The following is a 20221-nucleotide window of genomic DNA, read 5'->3' as shown; positions in this document are numbered from 1 at the left end:
ACTTGTTGGAGTCAGTGAGTCAGGGGTATCTCTGAATTCTTCAGGGAGAAATCAGAGTGCAGGGATTGAATTAAAGCCTTTGGGTAGATTGAAGTATGTTAAGGCACTCACACATAAAGTAGACATTTAAGTAGAAGTAAGTTTTAGTAGGAGTTCTAATGCTTTTAGTAAGTGAAAGGTTTCAAATGCCGCAGTAGCAGAGTGAGTTCTAGTGAAGGTTGCAAACATACTGATAATTTCAGTGGAGACTCCAGGCCCACAGTTGTAGACAGGACTTAGACATAATAGAGCTGTAGTAAGAATATTGCTTACATTGTTTAGATAGAACAAGACAGGTTGCATGAGTAGCTGTATAGGTAACCTGGAATGCTAAGAAACTGGAATTCTAATAGATTAAGGAGTGGTGGTCTGAGTTTGTGTCTTAGCTTGTTGGAAAAATCCTATCTAAGAGTTTGTATAGGGAAGAGTTGGTGCTTTTAACCACTTGCCTTTAGCCACTGGCTTTTGCCAGGGCTTCTAGCCATTCACTTATTGCCATTGCTTTTTGCCATTGCCTGTTGAGACTGATGTGCTTTGTAATAAGATGTGCTTTGTAATAAATAACCTTTTTAACTATTAGTTGCTTTGCTTATTTAAGATAACACAACAAAGCAGGAGCCAAGAGCTCAGGGCTGGTGCCTTAGAGCTCTGGAGGCACAAGAACCTCACAGGCAGAGCACTCAGCCTCCCCCAGCCATCCTCCCCACAGTCACGAGCTCTTCCCTCAGTGCCTTCATCCAGCACATCACAGTGCCCACACACAGCCACAGCCAGCTCAGTGCACGGGGCAAAGCGCTTGGGAGGGGTTTCTGGGTGTGTGTGAGCTGCAGAGATGTGAGGAGGAATTGTTTCTACAATTCTCAGCTGGACCGTAAACACGCCCAGGTGTCAGCGCTAAAGGCAGCAAAGCTTCAGCCTTCTGTAGAACACCTCTCACCTTTCTTGGTGCATTTGTTTGGGTTTGTGAAAACCAAGGTGAAGAAACTCCTTATGTTTGGCGTAACTCAAAACTACACAGCTCCTTATGCACCCTTATTATCTTAGGATCATAAAAGCAGAGCTTAAAATCATCCCTAGCCTCGGCGCAGATGTGGGAGCATCTCCTTCCCTCTGTGGAGCAGAGGGAGCACAGCCCATTTGTCATCCATTTTATCTCTGGCATTTTCTACATTTACATGTGTATTTATCATCCCAACAGCCCAGCAGGAGCACAGCAGAGCACAGAGATTATTCTTAGTGTGCTGCTCACAAACAGCACTGCAGGTTATCCTCTCCCCACCCAAAACCTGCAGCTTCAAGGCACAAGGAGGGCAAGTGCCAGGCGAAGCAAAGGGGCAAAGGAAGAATCAGGAACAGGAGCCAGAAAACTGGGATGAAGGCACCTCCAGCTCCCATTCTGATCCATCTCACTGCATGCACAACCTTGTCCCCTCTGTAAATCCAAAGTGCAGAACGAGCACACTGCCTTGGGCTGGCACCTCCAACAGCCTCGTTCTGGGTGCAATAAGGTGTTTCTGGGTCTGGGAATATTTCTTTTGTAGCTGTACAAAGTGTTACGCCAAAGGCATTTTCACTTTCTGGTCTCTAGTGGGAACAGCACCTATTAAAGGCACTAAGACTGGTTTAATACTGCAGGACTGAAAATCAGCGCTGACTATGCAGGGAGCTCAGAGTCTGTTTTCACACAGCTGCTGCAGAGTTCTGCATTGCAAGCTCATTTGCTACTGTAAGGCTCATCATAAAAGTAAACAAATGGATCATTTCTGTCTCTATCAAATCCACTCTAGCACTGAAGATCGTGGCAGAGACAACAAAGTTCAGGCAATTCAACCCTAAAACATAAAAGGGCAGAGAAGAGCTAAACTGTGCAATGAAATGCAATTAGATTTTGCATGAATTGGGTTCTGCAGCCTGCTCTGCCTGGAGCAAGCAGCAGGAGCAGGCAGAGAGGTCTCTGCCCTGGGAGTCTGGGATGAGTTTGGGATGCACAGCCCTGCTCACCCTGTCTGAGGGAGGGAAGGGCTCCTCATACCCTCCTCTGTGGGTGTGCCAGGCTCTGGGGAGGACTGACCATCACCTGCACATGGCCAGCAGCCGCCAGCTGAGCCGCTGCAGCCCGGGGGTGGCCAGGGAACACAGACACACAGATCTTCCCTTCCCTGTGCTCGCCCAGGCTCTGGGAGAGGGGTCCCTCACTGCACCCCACCATGGCCCCACTTTACACCACTGCTTCAAGTGGACCCAGCAGTCTAAAACACTTTGCTTGTGAGGGCTTCTTCCCATCTCCTGTCAGGTTCAAACCAACTCTCTCTGCAGCTCCCCTCAGGCTGTGCTAGCATCTAATCTCATTTCCCTATTCCCCATATATCCCTTCATCAATCCTCACTCCTCCTGTGCTGGCAGCTTTATGGTTTTGGGCAGTTCAGTTTTCCTCTCCTCCTTCTCTGTGAGCTCCTCTGCAGCCAAAGGCTGGGCCCCCACGCTGAGGAGCACAGCACACAGCACACAGGTGTGAGAGGAAGGAAGGAACCACCACGGAGCCCAAAAGGCTGCAGCTTCTCCCAGTCTGTAATAAATTCCTTTTCAGAAGGCCATTGGTTGGGTTTTAATCCTTTTGGTGTACACTGTGTTAATTTTTTTTTGTGTGCTGGCAGTTTCTTAATTAAATTGCCGTGCAACACACAGTCACATGATTACACCAATTTTATTACCTGTATTGGCCCTACCTGTAATCTCATCAAAAAAGAGGAAGTTATTTTGGCTGGCCCAGCTCTCCAGACCCTGTGCAGCCCCTGTGCCCAGCACGCTGTGCCCAGAGCTGTGCCAAGCTGTCCCTGGCACTGCCATACCCCTGTGTTGCTCCCTCCTGGAAACCTCCTCCAGCTGCTCACCCCACAAAGGGTCAGCAGTGATGCACAGCAAGTGCCAGCACACTTCAGCACCCACCTGGGAACTGCTGGACCTGCTGACCCAGACGGCATCGTTCTGGAATTCGTAATCACTGCCTAACAACCCTCCAGATTTCTGCTGGAATGGAACCAATCTATTTCTTCCTCTGTGATATAACAACATCCTCTGCGTTTTTTAAATAGACAGGAGAAGTATTTTCAGCAAATGCCTTCCCTTTTCTGCCTCTACTACCCACACAACAAACATTGTCAAGATCCCTGTGGTTCGCTGCGAAGCTGAACTCCCCGGCTGTTATTCCAGACACTGCTGGATGCCAATGTCCTTTTTCTCCCTTTGTAATTTTTGAAAAGCCTCATTTATAATTTATGGTCATTTCTATCAACTTACCCTTTTTCCTCCACGAGTTAATGTTTTAAAAAGTGTCTGCTCATGCTTTTGCCTTCCTGGGCACACAGATGATATGTGTCTGCAATTCCTGAGTGCTCAGCTGAATCTGCACCCCCATCAAACTGGCTGCCCCAAAGCAAAGAGAGCCACATCACTGCTTTGGACATTGATTTGTTTGCACATTAAGGCAACTGCTGAGGATCTATTCAGCCAAGCAACCACTAGCTCCACCTCCTTATATCTGTGATCACCAGGCTGATTCCAGGTGAGGATCCTGAGCATGGTTTTCTGTCTCAGGAGTCACCATTTCAGCTGTGATCTTTAGCTTTACTGCTTCCCATGTTGGTTTTGACTGTACTCAAAGTATCTCCTGCCCAACACTCTGCTGGGTACCCTGTGGAGGAGAAATCATTCTTCGTGGGGGCTGTGGCCAGAGCAGCATGGCAGGAACAGCTGGGCTCAGCACCTGGGGAACTACTGCCTCACATTCCTTCTGCAGTGCATCTCACCTCTACACAAATGCAACCACACATTTTCTTCTCTGTTGATATTATGGGATTTTTCCAGGCAATGCACCTCCTTGAGCTGAAGGTGTCCCTGCTCCTGGCAGGGCTTGGACTTGACCTTTAAAGGTCACTTACAACCCAACCCACTCTATGATTCTGTAAACGTGCCAGGGAAAGGGGATGCAGGGACAGAGTGAGCAGGCTGGGACCTCCTGAAACGCACTCCACACACCAAGCCAAACCCTTGCTGCTCACCTGCAGCCCCACTCCCTCATCCCAGCCACGCTGCTCTTGGGCACTGATGCTCGAGGCTGGTACAGCCCCCAGACCCCAGCACCAGGCAGGCAGCACAAGAGTTAACACAAACACGGTGTCTGCTGTGCTGCTGTTCCCATCCACCCTCCCTGTGTAAAACAAATCCCTGCTCCAGAATCAGTGCCAGTCACTGCTGGGAGCCCATAAGCCCCAAGCATGGGGGTGGCTCTGTCACAACACACCACAGACCTGAATACTGCTTTCAAACAGCCAGAACCCCACTGCAAACAGGGGCTGCAGGTCTAAAATGCTGAAGGCAAGCAAGAGTGAATACCTGGAACACAGAGGTGCCCTCTGTGCAGCAGGATGGGGATAGAACGCTGCAGAAGGGCAGGAGTGCAGAATTGTGTCCCAGGGACACTGGCCAGGCTTTGCTTTGCCTTGATTCCATGCAGCTTTAAAGTGACCTCCCTTATGCCTCTCCACTACTGCTAACCCTGGGGTCCCAGTGTTTCACTGCTGCTTTGAAGGACCTTTTAACTCCAGCTATTTTTAGACAGCAATAGGCCTCTGTGCAGGAGTACCTGGGAAGGGAGCTGAGCACGGGGCTTCATCTGCTCTGCTGTTTCTGTTAAGCAATAGATTTTGACACTGGGAGTGCATTAAAAATAATGTTCAGCCATTAAGGCTGACAACAGAGCACTAACACAGAGCCTTGTAAAGTCCCATCCCATCCCCACTGCTCTCATAGCCCATTGTGATGCATCCTGTGTGTGTGCACAGAGGGAACACAAGCCTTGTGCCCTAAAACCTGGCACCCACCCATCTCCCTCATGGGTGGCCATGTTTATTCAGTGTATTTTACCTGGGGCTGTTACCACGACACAAACTGCCAAGGAATATCCACAGCAGGCCTGCATGTGCACACAAAAAGAACAGAGCAGAACCCTCACCCTCTCTGCAAACAAATATGCTCTCTTTAGGTTTTTCTCCTCAAACCAAGGTTCTTCTGTCGAACACCAGCAGGATCTGCAGGGTAACAGTAATGTCTGAGCAGCCACCAAAACCGTGACCACCACAGCAGAGCAGAGTGCAGCAGCGGTGGGGAAGGACAGGACACAACAGTGGGGTGCCCCCTGCTCCTCCATCCTCTGCAGGATTTACATGTCACTGCCACCAAAGCAAAACACAGCGTGGCAGGTGAGCAGCAAAACACACGAGAGAGGTCATGGCCAGCAAATGTCATGTTCCCTCCCATGCTCACTGCCAGCAGCAGAACCCCACACACAGCCCTGTACAGCCTTTAGCTACAGCTAGAGCACATCCTCCCCATCCCTCCATCCTGGAAATGCTAGCAGCATCTCACAAGGAACTGGGAGCAGAAACAGCATCCCAGCTCCTTGCTTTCTTGCACAGCATTTATTTTGTTAAATAGAGTATGTGCTCTTGCAGCACATTAATATTTCAGACACAAGAACGCTGTTCTGAACACATACGCCTTGATCCTTAAGGCACTAATGTACCAATAGTAAACAATGTTTATTATTCCTTCAGACAAGCCATGACTCCATGTTTCCAGCCAAGGACAGCCCTGGAAGCAGATTAACCCCAGCAGCACTGCAGACAAGGACGAGGCTGTGGATGGCACTCGCTGCTTCTCTCCAGAGACAGAGCCAGAAATTCCACCGAGAACAGCTCTGCAGAGGAGCCAAAGGCCATGGCACTTGATTTGCTCTCCCCAGTTTCTTCTGCATTTGAATTTTAATAACTCTGCCCTCCCCTGCTGCTCCACCACGAGCATCCAAGCAGCATTCGCTCATCCCAGAAGGTGAGACACTTCACAGCCCCTCCTGGGCTGCTCTTCCTCCAGACCTGGCATCTTCCTGCATCTTAAACGGAAAAACAAAGCACTCTCTGAGCACCTGAAGCAATAAAGATTATGGAGAAAATGGAGAAGAGCATTACAACAGCTTGAGGAGCAAATGTGGTGATGAATGTGCAGCTCAGGGTGAAATCTGAGAGTGACTTTGTATATGAGGTAATTTTCCTGCAGGATTTTCAAGGGGAAACATGAAAATAAATGTTAAAATCTTCCTAATGGCTGTGAACACTTCTACATAGAGATGCAGACTCAGAGCTAACTAAGAAACCTTAGCTGTCTTTGTTTCAGCTTTTTAATTTACTGAGAAGCTCACCACAGTGATTAATACAACCTGGAAGATGGAAGGAAGTGTTAAATTACAGGTAATCCAGAGAGAATTCACCACCAAAGAGGCTTCCAGCTCCAGAGGAAGGAAAGATGCAGAGATACAGACAAGAAAAAATTCATTTCTGGGGCACAGACTTTCAATGGCATTGCAGCAAGCGCAGCACATTGTCACCCCTTGCAACCAGCAGTGGAACACGAGGTGTGAAACACCCTCCCACCACCTGCAGCTTTGGATTCTTCACCCAGACAGCCACCATGCTCTCCTTCCCCAGCAGGAAAGGGGAGCAGGTACCTTGGGGATACTTGGCATGGCACAGCAGCACAGTGAGTGCCACCCAGGGATTGCCTCAGGCACCCACACTCCACAGCTTTATTCCAGAAACAAAAGGAAGAAGAGATTTTCAGATACTTCACGGGACAAATTAAGATATCAAATTGTTTTAAGAATTAAAATATTCAAATTGCACACTCTTCTGAGTATCAGCACCAAGCAGCAGGATTTGCTGGGCAGCAGCAGCAAGATTTGCCTCCTCTCTTCCTCATGGTTCAAAAGCTGCCACCAGCCCCTGCAGACTGGGCACCGCAGTGGGCATCGAGCTCGTTAAGGCATTTCCTCATTTTCCTCATTTGGGAACTCGAGTCAATACCAATCAGCTCCTGGGCTCAGCTCTGTCCTGGGGTGACCCCTGAGAGCAGGGCAGGTCCTGGCAGCTTCATCAGGATGCACCAGACACATCAGACAAAGCCAGAACCACAGTTGCATGAAGCACATGGAATAAAGGCAGATTTGCTGTGTGTCAACTTGGAAGCAAAAACTGCTGCAAGCACTCTGATCCCTTTGTCGTTTTTCCACTACGCTCGCCCTTGGAAATAATATCGCTTAATACTGCGTGACTGACATCAAATCATTTTTTTATTCCTGGCAAAGCAGCACAGAAGAAAAGGTATTGGTTGGTGATTTGGAGAAGGAGATGAGACAGGATTGGAACTGACTATTCCTGTTTGGCAAGATAGAAACGCCCCCCTTTCATAGGCTGTTTCCCTCTATTTCCTTACAGAGAAATGTCTTATTTTGCATGCACAGAGAGCCAAGATTCCAGTCCTTGGCACAGGGGCTGCAGAGCTCCCTTGACTGCACTAGTGAGGCAGGATCAATTCCCTTTCTCTCCAGGCTCACTCAGGAAGGATAAGGGCGCTGCTGACCAAGACAAACCCGTCTCAGACAAAGCCTGGCACTCAGCATCCCTGGCTGCACCCCCAGGGCTCCTGGAAAGGGATTTGCAGAAAATTCTGAAATATTTCCCCTATGAAAAAAATCAGGTTTTAAATACACAGCACTTCCTAAAAATAAGATGGAAAAAAAAAAATAAAAAGAAAGGTGTGAAAATTGTGACCAGCTACTTTGATAATTAGAAGGAAACAGTGAATTTTAGACTCTGCTATTAACAAATGCCAGCAAAGGCTGGCAGCCTCAGGCAGGATGGAGCCCCCAGCTCCACCTCCCTAGAAAACCTCAGGGCAGGTTTTCACTTTCTCATATCTTGGGCCCAGGGGGCCAGAAGGTCACCAGGAGAATCAGCACCACAAATGAGCCCCACCCTCGGCAGTGGTGACCAGAAGGGACACTGCTCCTTGTGCAGAGCAGCAAGGTGGCCAGGGGCACCCCAGGGAATCCCAGCTGGCCCTTCCAGCTCCCCCACCCCAAGGCTCTGCTCTGTGTTACACAACCCACCAGCAGGGCTTGGGAATGACATTATTGTGCCAAACATCTACAGCGTCTGCTGGGATTTCACAGCGGATGACAAACGAGCACAACACCTCACACTAAAATATACAACAGAAAACAGTGTTGTTTTCCACATTTCAAAAACATCTGCTATGAATTAATGATTCAGCTCATACCCACAATGACAGGCGCAGAGGAGAGAGATTGGCTGAGCACCCTGTGGCTCACCAGCTCCAGTTCCTGCAGCAATGCTCCTGCCTCCTGCAGGCAAAATTTGGCATCTGCAGTGCCCAGCACCAAGATCTGGAAGGTGTCCCTAAAACTGCAGCCTTCAATTTCCCTGAGCTGCCAGGGATCTCTGCTGCATGCAGAGGGCAACAAGAGAAGCAGCTACAGAAGAGCTCCTAAGAAATTCACCAAAACAGACACATAAAGTGCCCTACAAGCAAACGTACATCCTTGTTCCCATTGTTAATTAATGCAGCACAGCATCCTCAGATCATGGACATTAAGCTTCCTGCACATTCTCCACTGGTCTCACACTTGTCTCCCTCATATATCAACTGCAGAATACTCGAGTCAAGCAAACGCTCGGGGTAACTTCATGTTCCAGCTCCCTGTGCACAAACTCTGCAGCTGTTGGAGCTTTGCAGACACTGGTAGTCTCCATGTAACCAAAACCAGAAGCAAAACACACCTTCTGGGAGTGAGTCCCTCATCCCTGGCTCATCACACAGAATCACAGAACTGTTCAAGCTGGAAAACACCACCAAGACCACCAAATCAAACCAAATTATTCCATATTATCCAAATATCTATATTATATATGATGATTATACAGAGTTAATATTGTTTATTCTCTATATACAAACCATGTAATACAGATAATGCAGACATGCATCACTCTTGGGGTCCCCCAGGACAGGCTGGACCACCTCCCACGCCCCAGGGGAGGACAGTCCTTCGTGCACAGCCACCATACAGTGACCCTGCCCTCTCCTGCATTTCACCCTGAGAATCTCTGCTCTCCCATCAGGTGAACACCAAGAGCCCCTCACTGTGGCAGGATCTACACTCAGGCAGTGGCTTTCCTTCCCTGAAGGATTTTACATATCCCTCCATAATTTCCTCCTTGTTTAATAGGAATGTTTTTAAGTTTGTTTTGAAGATATGCAGTGCTGTTAACTGCTGTTCTAACATGTCTCTAATAATCCATCCTTTCTAATTATTCATTGCTCACTACCTCTTAAGTGCTTAAATACATTCACAAATTCTAATCTAGTCTCTGCACCATCAGTGATTCCTACTCAGCAAGCCTCAGTGCAGCACATTTAATACAACCTGAGCTTGTTTTGCTGCACTCTTAATTGCTCTCCTTGCTAACTGTGTTTCCTTCAGTCCTGATCAAATTGCAGGCTGACTTGGCAAAAACAAGAAAAAGCCAGACATGCAGCAGACAGTGCTGCAGTGACACCAGTGACAGGGTGAGATGCCACCAGTCAGAGCAGTTCTTCCCATGCTGAGTGCTCCAAGCAGAGCTGCAGTGCTGGAGCCACAGACCAAGAACTTCCTACCTCATAATGGGCCACGCGCTGGGACTCAGAGATGAGCTGGGCACTGCACACCTTGCAGTAACTCTCCGTGAACAGCTCCTGGTCGATGTCAGAGGATTTCATCTGTGCATGACAGAGAAACAGGGAGCAGAATCAGTCACAGAAAGCAGGCAGATGTGTCTGACAAGGGCAAGGCAACCCTTGAGCCGAGCAGCTCTTGTCACCACGAGGGAACGAAACCAGTGTCACCCAGGTGTAAATGTGACACACACACAGCCCCACCATATCCCCACCCCCACCACTCAGAGTCCCCAGGCTTATCACCAACAGCCCATGCCAAGTGCTCATTCCTTGCCCTGGGCAGCTCCTGGGAGGTGCTGGAGCAGAGCAGCTGGACACAGGGGCCAGGGGTGCCCAAGCACACCCATCCTCTGAATGCCACAGGCACAGCACAGTGCCACGGCTTGGTCCTGCCATGGCACCCACGTGTGAGCTGCTTGGGAACAGCTGCTCCTCATCACCTGTCCTATCTAGAAACACCACACACAGAACCAGCTGTGGCAGAGACTGCTCATGGCTCAAAACGGGCTTGACCATTGCTTATACAACAATAAAAGAGCTCATAAAGACTTTTATAGAGAAGGCAAACAGCTCACAACCTGGAGAAAGGTGGTTTTAAGCTGGAAGAGCACTTTGTTGTATTTTTCAATTTAGATGTGGAAAAGAATTGTTTGGATGATTTACTGGGCTGTGATGTTCTCCAGAAGCTGTTTAAATATTTATATGTTGCCCAGAACTTTCTACAAGGACACTTCCACCTTTAAAACCAGCTTTCTCAGTGCTCTGATTCACAGGAACAAGCTGCCCCTCTGTTCACAGCCTTCTCCTGCCCTTGCAGGTACACAAGTCTGAATCCACAATCAAGGGGTGGATCAGGAAGGCTGAGGCTTACAACAGACTGGACCCAAGCAGAGCCAGAAAACAGAAACAGCTGCATAGAGAGAATATTTAAAACAACCCCTATGCAAAGTAAGAGGGAAAAGAAAGTCTGGTGCCTTCATTAATGCCAAGATAAAATCTATTAATTCACAATCATAACAAATCTGAGCATAATGAAGACTGATAACACAGGTGTTATAGAGCTCATTTCACTGACTGGGAAGAAAAGTAACATGGAAATGAACAGCTATGAGATGTCATTAGCAGAGGAGTCAGGTGGAGAAAGGCTGGTCACTGCTGGGCTGTGCAGTGGAGCTGGTTATGCCAAATCCCCAGGGTCCTGTCATCCCACGGTTACCGTGGCCTCTGCATATTTCATGAAAACAAGCAGCTGAGCTGACACCAGAGACTGCCAGCTTGGAGAGACCTGAGTTTCAGGAAAAGGTCTGCTCAGGTGTGCTGGTTTACCAGACAAAAACACAAATCTCAGAGCTCCTCTGCTGCTGCTGCTCTTTGTTTGATTCTGCAAGACGTTTGCTTGTTTTCTCCTTTTCTCTGCCTAGTTTTAATCTTCATTTACTCTGTCCAGAGAGATGTTGCATTGAGAAACTTTCAAAGACACCAAAAGACCCTTTTAGGAATACAAGAAGTGTTGCAAAATTGCATCAAAGGCAAAACAAAGGGGGAGGAAGTAATGGCACTTAACTCCAACAGATTGACACAAAGCAAACCCAGGAATCTCATTAAAGCTCAATCCAGCACCAAGCCAGAGACAGGTAACCACCTTCATCTGCATGCAGCCTGCAGCACTAGTACAAACCCTCACTGCAAAAATCAGAGTAAATCAAAAGCTTCTCAGTGTTAGTTCAGCATTCTGCGCTCTGAGAACAGAGCACAAGTCTATTTTCCTCAAACGGAATCTTCTGTCCTCCTTTGTAGCAGCAGGGGCTGAACAGGCTTATCCAGGAACTGGATCTTAGGCTTTTTCCCTAACTGCAAGTCCTGATACAGGTGTGGGATGTGTTCACCTCGGTATCACAGGTTCAGCACCAGGAGAACACGGTGCTTCAGCTGCTGATGTGACTCTTGTGCACCACAATTCATGTGTAAATATTCGAGTTACCTAATAAAGTCTCTCTGGAATCGGAGAGCCTCACATAGCCACCCACAGCACAGTCACACATGACAAAAGCTCCCACTCTCCTGCCCTGCTCCCAAATCCTGCTGTCCCAGGAGCAGCTCTCTGTGCCTGGATGAGCACTCTGCACAGGTGAGCAGTGGCACATCCTGGTCACTGAAAGCTCCCTGTGTCCCCAGGATTGCCAAATCTGGCAGGACGGCAAGGGTCCCTCATCCAGGCACAGAAATGTAACTGGGTGTCCTCACACCTGGGATTCTGGCACAGGGTTTCACTGCTGCTTTTTCATGGTGATGGGAAGTACAGTAAGGCAGAGGAGAGAAATGGGGATTAGGAAGAACAAAAGAACAAATGGAAGCAATACCTCCTTTATGCTTCTGCATGAATACATTAGGCTAAACTGCTGGGAGGATTCAAGCATATGTAAGCGTGGCTACTTAAAATAATTAGAAAGCTCTGGTAACAATAGCTGCTCTGGGCAAAATTAAATTTTGACAAGAAATAATATATTCACCTTAGCAAGGAAGATTTCCACACAAGCAATCCACTACCACCACCTGTTTATAGAAATCACCCTTGCAAACTTGCCACTAAAACCAAGACAGCCCCAGGACAAGTTTAAATTCAAGCACCAGCCATTGACTTGAGAAAATGGATAATTACCTGTCCCACAGAAATGCAATAGAGGAGCAAAAGCAAGCAAAGAATGTGCAGCTAGCATGCAGTGAGATGAAAGCAGGACTGCATGGAGAGGCAGTGAGATGAACACATGGCTGCATGGAAAGGCAGTGAGATGAATGCAGGGTTGCATGGAGAGGCAGAGAGATGAATGCAGGGTTGCATGGAGAGGTAGAGAGATGAATGCAGGGTTGCATGGAGAGGCAGAGAGATGAATGCAGGGTTGCATGGAGAGGCAGTGAGATGAATGCAGGGTTGCATGGAGAAGCAGTGAGATGAACACATGGCTGCATGGAGAGGCAGTGAGATGAACACCCCTCTCCAACACAGAGGTTTTAAAGCTGCCCCAGTGCCCAGGTGGCACTGGCTGCACCTGCACAGAGCTCAGGGAGGGTGCAGGGCTGGGATTTCCCTGGGGATCTGTGCAGGAACCAAACACCTGCTGCCTCCAAGGCCTGGTGCAGGATGCCACAGCCAGGCTGGGTGAGGCTCCCCTCTGCAGCAAGAGGCAGGCTCCAGACACAAACCCTGAAAAAGAGAAGAACACAGCTTCATGCTGTGGGCTCCTGGCCTAAAACCAGCATTTCCTCCTCTCCAGAAAAGCTCCCTCCCCATTTGTGTCTCATCTCAGATCCATTCTGTATTACCCTTCTGTGGGTTAATCCCAGCAGTGATTTATTAACTTCTTCTGCCTGCGAGTGTGATAGAGGGAGTTCACAAGCAATTAATATTTATGTATTTCTAATCACTTAATACCACTGTGACTCTCTCCCTGCCCACACATGCCCCGCTACTCCAGGACTGCCCAGCCCTCAGCTGCTCTCACCTCACACCCACCTGCCAAAATGCAGCAGGGAAGGGAGGGGCTCCCCGCCCCACCACCAGCATGTCCTCGAGGGGCTGTGAGGGACACTCCAGGGCAGCCACAGGGGCAGAGCAGGGTGGGACATGGTCCTGAATGCTCTCAGAGGCTTTCCTTGCTGAGAACTAAAGAATTAACATAGGGTCCATAACCTTGTCACCGGACACAAACTGTGACACCGAGCAGAAGCACCTGAGTATAAACACCTGTAGCTCCTGGTGTCCTCCCCAGGTGGGACATGACGGGGCCTCTACCAAAGATGACAACTGCTTTGTGTCCTTCAGTGGGGTTTATCACAGCCTCCAGTGCCACCCTGCAGTGCCAGTGCCCTCCCTGCTCCAGACCCACGGCCCCTGCCCATCTCCAGGAACGGCTCAGATGCCACAAAACCTCATCTGCAACACCTTGTGCCACACAGTTCCATTCCTCTCAGCAGTCCCAGTGACTGTAACAGCTCAATGAAAATCCATTTGATCAGACTTACACCAGGTTTGGCAATGTCCACACAGGTGCAAACTAAGCTGCACTAAATTTTAGACGATAGCAACCCACAACTGACATTAGAGACTATGCAAAGCCAAATTCCTTTCTAAGGAAATGCTTTGCACCAGGTGAATCCCTCCAGGTGGAGGGTCACATGCTGAATGTGTCCCTGTCACACAGGAGAGTGGTAGAAGTGCCCTGGAATTCCTGTACATACTCATTTTTTCTATTGCCCAGTCGAGGACAGGGAATGCCACAGGAAACACGGGGTTCAGCAACTTGTTTTTTTCCAGTTAAGAGGAGCTAAAAAAAATTGTGGTCTCTTATCTGATTTACTCTCGAAGGCCTATAATCACTTTTTCCAAAATTAACAGCCACTGAAATCTCCACACTGGACCACAAGAGAAGTGGCAACTGAGCACATCTACAAATGCCAAATGCAAACAACAAGCCAAAAATTAAATGTCCTGATTTTCATGTTATAAATTATTTGTGGCTTTTGCTGCTGTCACTCTCCCATGGATTAACATCTCATGTAACACCTCCTGTTTTCGTCTGTTGTTTAATTTGTCTTGCAATAAAAAGAAAAAAAGCCTTTACTAATAATTAATGTGCTTTGAGCAACTCTGTCACTGCACTTACATCGAAGCATCTGAAGAAATGCAAAACTGCCTTTTGAAGTGCCTGATTTCCCAGCATGACAAGACAATGGCTGAGCCTGTTCCATGAGTGAAATTCTGCTCCTGCTTTGATTGCCTTGAGACTGTCTGGGTGCTGGAGGCCATAGCAGCCAGGAACAGGGCTGGGATGGGGCAGCCCGGGGCAATTCTGTGCTCTGGCTCTCTCTGGCAGCACAGGCAGAAAGAACAGGACAGCCCATGGCAATGACAGGACCTGCAGCCCACCCTGAGCTGGTGCAAGAGCCCAAATTCACAGCCTGTACCTCACCTGAATCTGCTTGCTGTCCCTCCACAGTCCCAGAGAGGTGCAGCAGGGCAGTGGAAGAGAGCTCAGATAATCCTGTGTCCCAGAGCTCATGGCAGTGTGTCCCTACAAGCCACATCTCCAGAGGATGTGTGCTCTATTTTCAGTTTTTCCCCATTCTCTGCCAAATCAAGAATGTGCTGCACATCTGCTGTCTCTATCATGCTTCACCTTCCCTGCAGTTCTTGTTTGATTGGGGGTTTATCCCAACTCCCTCCACTCCCTAAATCCTCTACAGAGTCAATTTGCTTCACTTCTGCACTGAGCCTTTGATGCATTTTGACACGCTTTATCGGAGCCTTGAAAATCAGAACAAGATTGTGTGTGGCATGAGCTGGAGAGCAGGAGAGATCCTGCACGTGGCTGCTGCATGTGTCAGCAGAGAGGAGAGGCTGTGGAGAACATGGGGACACAGAGCCTCAGCACCCCAAGTGCCTCACTTCACACCATTTCCAACAGTGAAATCAGGCAAGCTTCTTGGCAGAAGTGCCCAAGGGGCCAGGCTGGACAGGCCAGGAGAAACCTGGGCTAGTGGAAGTGGTCCCTGCCCATGGTAGGGAATTGGAACAAGAGGATCTTTAAAGTTTTTTCTAACCCAAACCATTCTGGGATTCTGTGTTTGCCAGGACACAACAGCAGTGCCCTCTCAATGGATGGAGATGGTGCTTTTGAAAAGAACCTCTCAGCTTTCCTGCTGCTGTGAGGAGGAAATTGCCAGGGACGTCTCACTGATTTCCCAAGACTCATGAGCTCTGGGCGAGGGAGAAAGCTGCCAGATGTTCCCATCTCCTCACCTAATCATCAAGGTACCATTTACACAAACAGAACCAAGCAAGAGAACAGCCTGATGAACACATCAGGAAAAGCAGTGCTCTGTGGCAGAGGGAAGCCAGGAGAGACAGGAATAACCTGCAGGCAGAACAGAGAAGGGCCAGGGGTCCAGGTGTGCCCCTGCAGCCCCACCTGCAGCACAGCCCCACCTGAACAGGGGAGCAAGAGAGAGAGACTCGAGCCTATGTGCAGCACTAAAACCCAGCCAGAGACTTTGTGACCTAATGCCTGTTTGAAGTGGGAGCACAAGGCAAATTACAGGCAGAGAATCAGAGAGCACAGAATCAGCGGAGACAAGCCCTCCATGCCCCCAAGTACCTCAGGGGACACGAGGGAAGGCCACTGCCAAGTTCAGAGGGAGCCATGCTGCAATCCTGCCAGCAGCATCATTCCTTCCCTACAAATGCAAGCATCCCATTAAGCACATGAATTTTTCTAATTATTCACACAACATCCTGTAGCAGGGTTTAATTGCAGATGCATGTATTTGAATAAAAATACCTTTTTAAAAAAAGAGATTGATATATTGTGACTGTTTTAATACAGTTTGTAATAACTCAAGGGAGTTGAGTTGCCTCAGGGTGTCGATGCTGTGTCCTGCACACTTCAAGGACAGGGCTCTGTCACTCACTCCAGCACAGCCAGGTGGCACAGCTCAACCCTCAGCAGTGGGGACAGCCCAGAAAGCTCCTGAAACGGGGGTTAAAGCAGAGCTGTGCAGGCTTTGCAGAGTCTGCACTCGAGACAGAGGTGCTGCTGGAGCCAGATGCAGAGGGGAAGGCAGAATGCAGGTGCATCAGGATGCTCAGCAAGAGGGACCTTGACCCAAAACTCAGCTCCTGCAGGCAGCTCCCTGTAGGAACAGATTCCCCTGACCAAGCCAGGCCTGCCCAGCCTGGGGAGTATGCCTGTCCAGCCCAGCCTGCTTTGAAGCCCTGGCTCCATACCCAGTGCTCTCCCCTCTCACCCCCTCCCACCCCAGCGCTGGACCATGGGGTGCAGCCGGAGCCAGGCTGCCGTGTGATGCCCACAGTCGCCATGGAAACGGTGCTTTCTCCCAAAAACACACACAAATACCTCTGCACCGTGCAGCCTGGGCACAGTCGGGCTGGGGCACCCTGGTACCAGGGCCAGTGCTGCCCAGCCAGGGGAGCACCCAGCCAGAACGGGCTCCCAGACAGCCCTGCCGTGCACTGATTGTTTAATTTGGGACAAGCAGGACCTACTTTTTCCAGGGGCTCCCAACAACATACAGAATGGCAGGAAGTGAGGCAAGCCGAATCCCAGCCCGCTGCCTCTGGTACTTTGCATAATCAGGGCTTGTCAGTCCCCATCAGCTTTTCAGCTCAGAAACCCAAGAGGAAAAGCCATGTAAGGTGGCAACAGACTTAGGAGAAGCCTCCAGAGAACAGATCTGTCCATTGCTGATGGGGGATTATTTTAATTCTAGATCCCTGATAAAAGCCTGCATGCTTGTCTAGCTGGCTAAGCTAAAGCACCTCTTCCCAAAACCACAACCAGCCTCAGCAGCACTAATCCCAGACCAGGTTACTGTCAGGTTACTGACAGCACTAAACGCTCCTTGCCCAGCAGACCTGAACCAAGTCAGAGACAGCAGAGGCAGAGATGCTCTGGTTATCCATGAGTTTGAAGCAAGGGCTGAGCTCCTTTCCCACCCTGTATTTGCCAGCCAGAGGTGACTCACCCAGTGCCACCTGGTGAGGATTTACAGGAGCTCAGGGCCACCTGAGCAGCTCTGGCCAGGAGCCCCTCCCTGCCTGCGGTGACTGATGGACTCTGCTGCCTTCAGCCACAGCTCCCTGCTACAGCACAGCTTCTTGTCATCGATGAAATGATTTAGAAACAAGATACCAGGAATACAAATGTTTGCAGTTAGCACAGAGCAGCTAAACCTCTGGCCTCATTTAACTGCACATCCGAATTCCTCATCCTCTGAAAGGTATCGGCAGATTTCATTAAACTCCTTCTTATTATCATGTAATCTGTCAATTAGCTTTGTGAGCAACAGCAAACAAGGAGCTTTATCTTAAATAAAACATAAAACATTTACATCCTTACTACAGCACCTTCTGTGTCTTTGCTCATCTTTGATTTAAAAAAGAAAAAACCAAATCCCTCCTTTTGTTTGCACTGCTGTCTTCAAAGAAGCAGGAGCATCTCCCACTCTGCCACACAAATAGAAGTATGCTGGACTTTTATGTCAGACCTATCTTCCTTGTGTTGGGAGCACCTCAGCAAGCCACTGGGATAATTCATGTTCCATTTTCTCCTCTGGGATAAAACCAGCATTCTGTCCCTTATCAATACAAGAGTGATGAGAAATGGTTTATCAACGTCCACCGCAGTGCTCCAGCCCCGTGTGCCAAAGGGTGTCCAGAAACAAAAATTGTTCCATTTTTGTGAGAGATTAAACTGCCACTGCAGAAGGGCTGGAGCTGGGCACGTTCTGGGGCTGCTCCTTTCAGAGACCAGCTGTGATTCAGAGATTTGGAAAGGTCTCCCTTTCACTGCACAGGCTGGGGACTCCAATTCCTACAGCATTTATGAGACATCCCCTGTGGTACTCAGAAGCAACAGAAAGGTATTAAAATAAAGGAATGTGTTTCATATCCCCTCAGTTTTCCAAGTGGACCTTGCAGGTTATCCTGCACCCATGGCTGTCAGCCTTATGGTCTGGCTAGGAGCAAAAAGGGCTCAAAAATGCTCCTTGTATGTCCAAAAAACATCCCAGCTGCTTTGTAATGCCCTGTCCAAGCCACTGTGGGAGCAGAGCACTCTGAACTGGCTGTTCACACCCTCTGTCCTCAGCTCCCAGACGTGGGGAGCTGCTGGGACCCCCAGGCTGTGCAGGCAAGGGGAGCAGCCCACACCTCCCCACAAAGGCACAGCAAGCTGCAAGTGCAGTAAAGGACTCTGACAATTAAACAGAGAAAATAACAGGTCCCCACACTCTGTGTGGCTCCTGTCCCCGCCAGACTGCCACCAACTACAGCTGCACGCTTGAAAATTAGACAGATTAATTATTGCTACAATTAGTAGTATTGTGAATCATCTCTAGTGGCAGGAAATAATATTGTCATAAACTTATCTAATTGCTCAGTATTTTCAAATGAGCAGTTGAATCTGCAGTTATCATCTTGATGCTTTCACCAGTGGCACTGTAGGGTGGGAAACACAGAATTGATTAATTAGTTTTCATTTTAAGTCAAACTAAACTCTGGCTTCCCTCTGCCCCATGCTGTCACTAAAGCCAAGACTGAAACTTGGAGGTGGAAGCACAGATGTGGGAGACACCAGCAGTGCTCTGAGAGCCAGGGCTGCAGCCAAGAGCAGGGAGCCTCAGCACCCTGGTTCCACAGAGCCCACAAAAGCTTCTGCCTCCAACACAATCAGCTCACAAGTGCTTATTATATATCAAATAATAGAGGGGCTTGCACAGCATTCTGCACAGCAGCAGCTTTAACCCTCTGATTTATGGTTTCAAATGCAGAGTGTTCAATTCCATCCTGTTCCTGGGGGCTCTGAGAAGCCACTCTAGGTGCTGCAGAGCCAGCACTCCCAAGCTTTTCCCATTTTCTCAGTGAATTCTGAAACCAGAGCATGTCTCACCTTCACAGCTCGCTGCTGAGTGTCATGTCTCTGGCTGCATCCCTCAAGACAGCTTTAAATATCAATGTCTCACTTCATCACCAGGTCCACCCACTGTTTTGAGGTGGCTGGATCAAATTTAGGAGCAGTTCTGAGTTCACAGTGCAGCTCCCCATGTCTCCTCATGGTTCATGTCACTGTCTGAGGCTGTGGGTGCAGCTCCACCACAGCCACACGAGCAGGGGGACCCTCAGGTGCCCTTTGTGACACACACAAGGAACATGTATGTGACATATAAGCAAGCAGATCAAAGCAGGAGACAAGTGATGCCTCTAAAGGTCTCAGGTGCTGAGGATGATAAACTGGAAAGGTTTATTTATACTCTTCCACCTTCAGGATTTGTTTCACCAACAAAGATACACTGGCAAAAAGCAGGTCTAAGCTTAGCTATACCTTCTACATCATTTCCCCTTAAACAAGGCAAAGTAAATATATTTCTGCTTCAGAATTAAAAGCAGCAATGTTCTTCTCCCCTATTGCTTTCTAAATGAAGCTCCTGAAAACCCTTTTTGAAGCTTCCCAAATTCATTTCCAGACCTGCTCCCCACTGTGCTCAGGAGAAATGGATTAAACAAGCCTTTTGAAGAGCAGCTGCCCATAAGCTGCTCTGGGGACAGCTCAGCTTTTTCCATGTCTCCTGGAAGCAGGACAGACATCAAAAGTCGCAGGACCAAACCTGCAGGTACAGGCAAAATTCTGCCCTTTGGTGAGCACTGCACCCGAGGCTTGGGTCCCAAAGAGCCAGGGCTGGCAGAGTCACCCAGGTCCCTGACAGCACAACACAGGCCTAAAACCTGTCAAGCATTGCACAACAGGCAAGTTTTCATACTGCAAATATTCATCTCCAGCCATTTCTAGTTAATGAAACAGAGCAAACTGTCGAGGAAAATGGGAACATTACAGTAAAAACAACAACAAATTAAACTCTAATGCAATTAGAGAGTAATTAGGGATCTACCCTCTGGGAGCATTTTGGAACTCTGGGTCTTTCTCAAAATCTGATCCCTCTGCTACTTTATTCCTTTCTAATTAATAAGGAAGAAGTGAGTGGC

At 48.8% G+C, this 20221-nt stretch overlaps 1 protein-coding gene across 2 annotated transcripts in view; it reads right to left on the bottom strand.

Moving 5' to 3' along the window:
• ZMAT4 (zinc finger matrin-type 4) overlaps nt 1-20221 on the bottom strand; it is a 48479-nt gene that overhangs the window by 24585 nt on the left and 3673 nt on the right. For both annotated transcript variants that reach the window (XM_056508824.1, XM_056508822.1), the window contains exon 2: nt 9607-9708. In XM_056508824.1, coding sequence (XP_056364799.1) covers nt 9607-9708 — 102 coding nt within the window. The remainder of the gene's footprint in view (nt 1-9606; nt 9709-20221) is intronic.

Source organism: Oenanthe melanoleuca, chromosome 22 (genome assembly GCF_029582105.1).
Source record: "Oenanthe melanoleuca isolate GR-GAL-2019-014 chromosome 22, OMel1.0, whole genome shotgun sequence".
Lineage (NCBI taxonomy): Eukaryota > Metazoa > Chordata > Aves > Passeriformes > Muscicapidae > Oenanthe > Oenanthe melanoleuca.
This window is presented reverse-complemented; position numbering and strand designations above follow the sequence as displayed.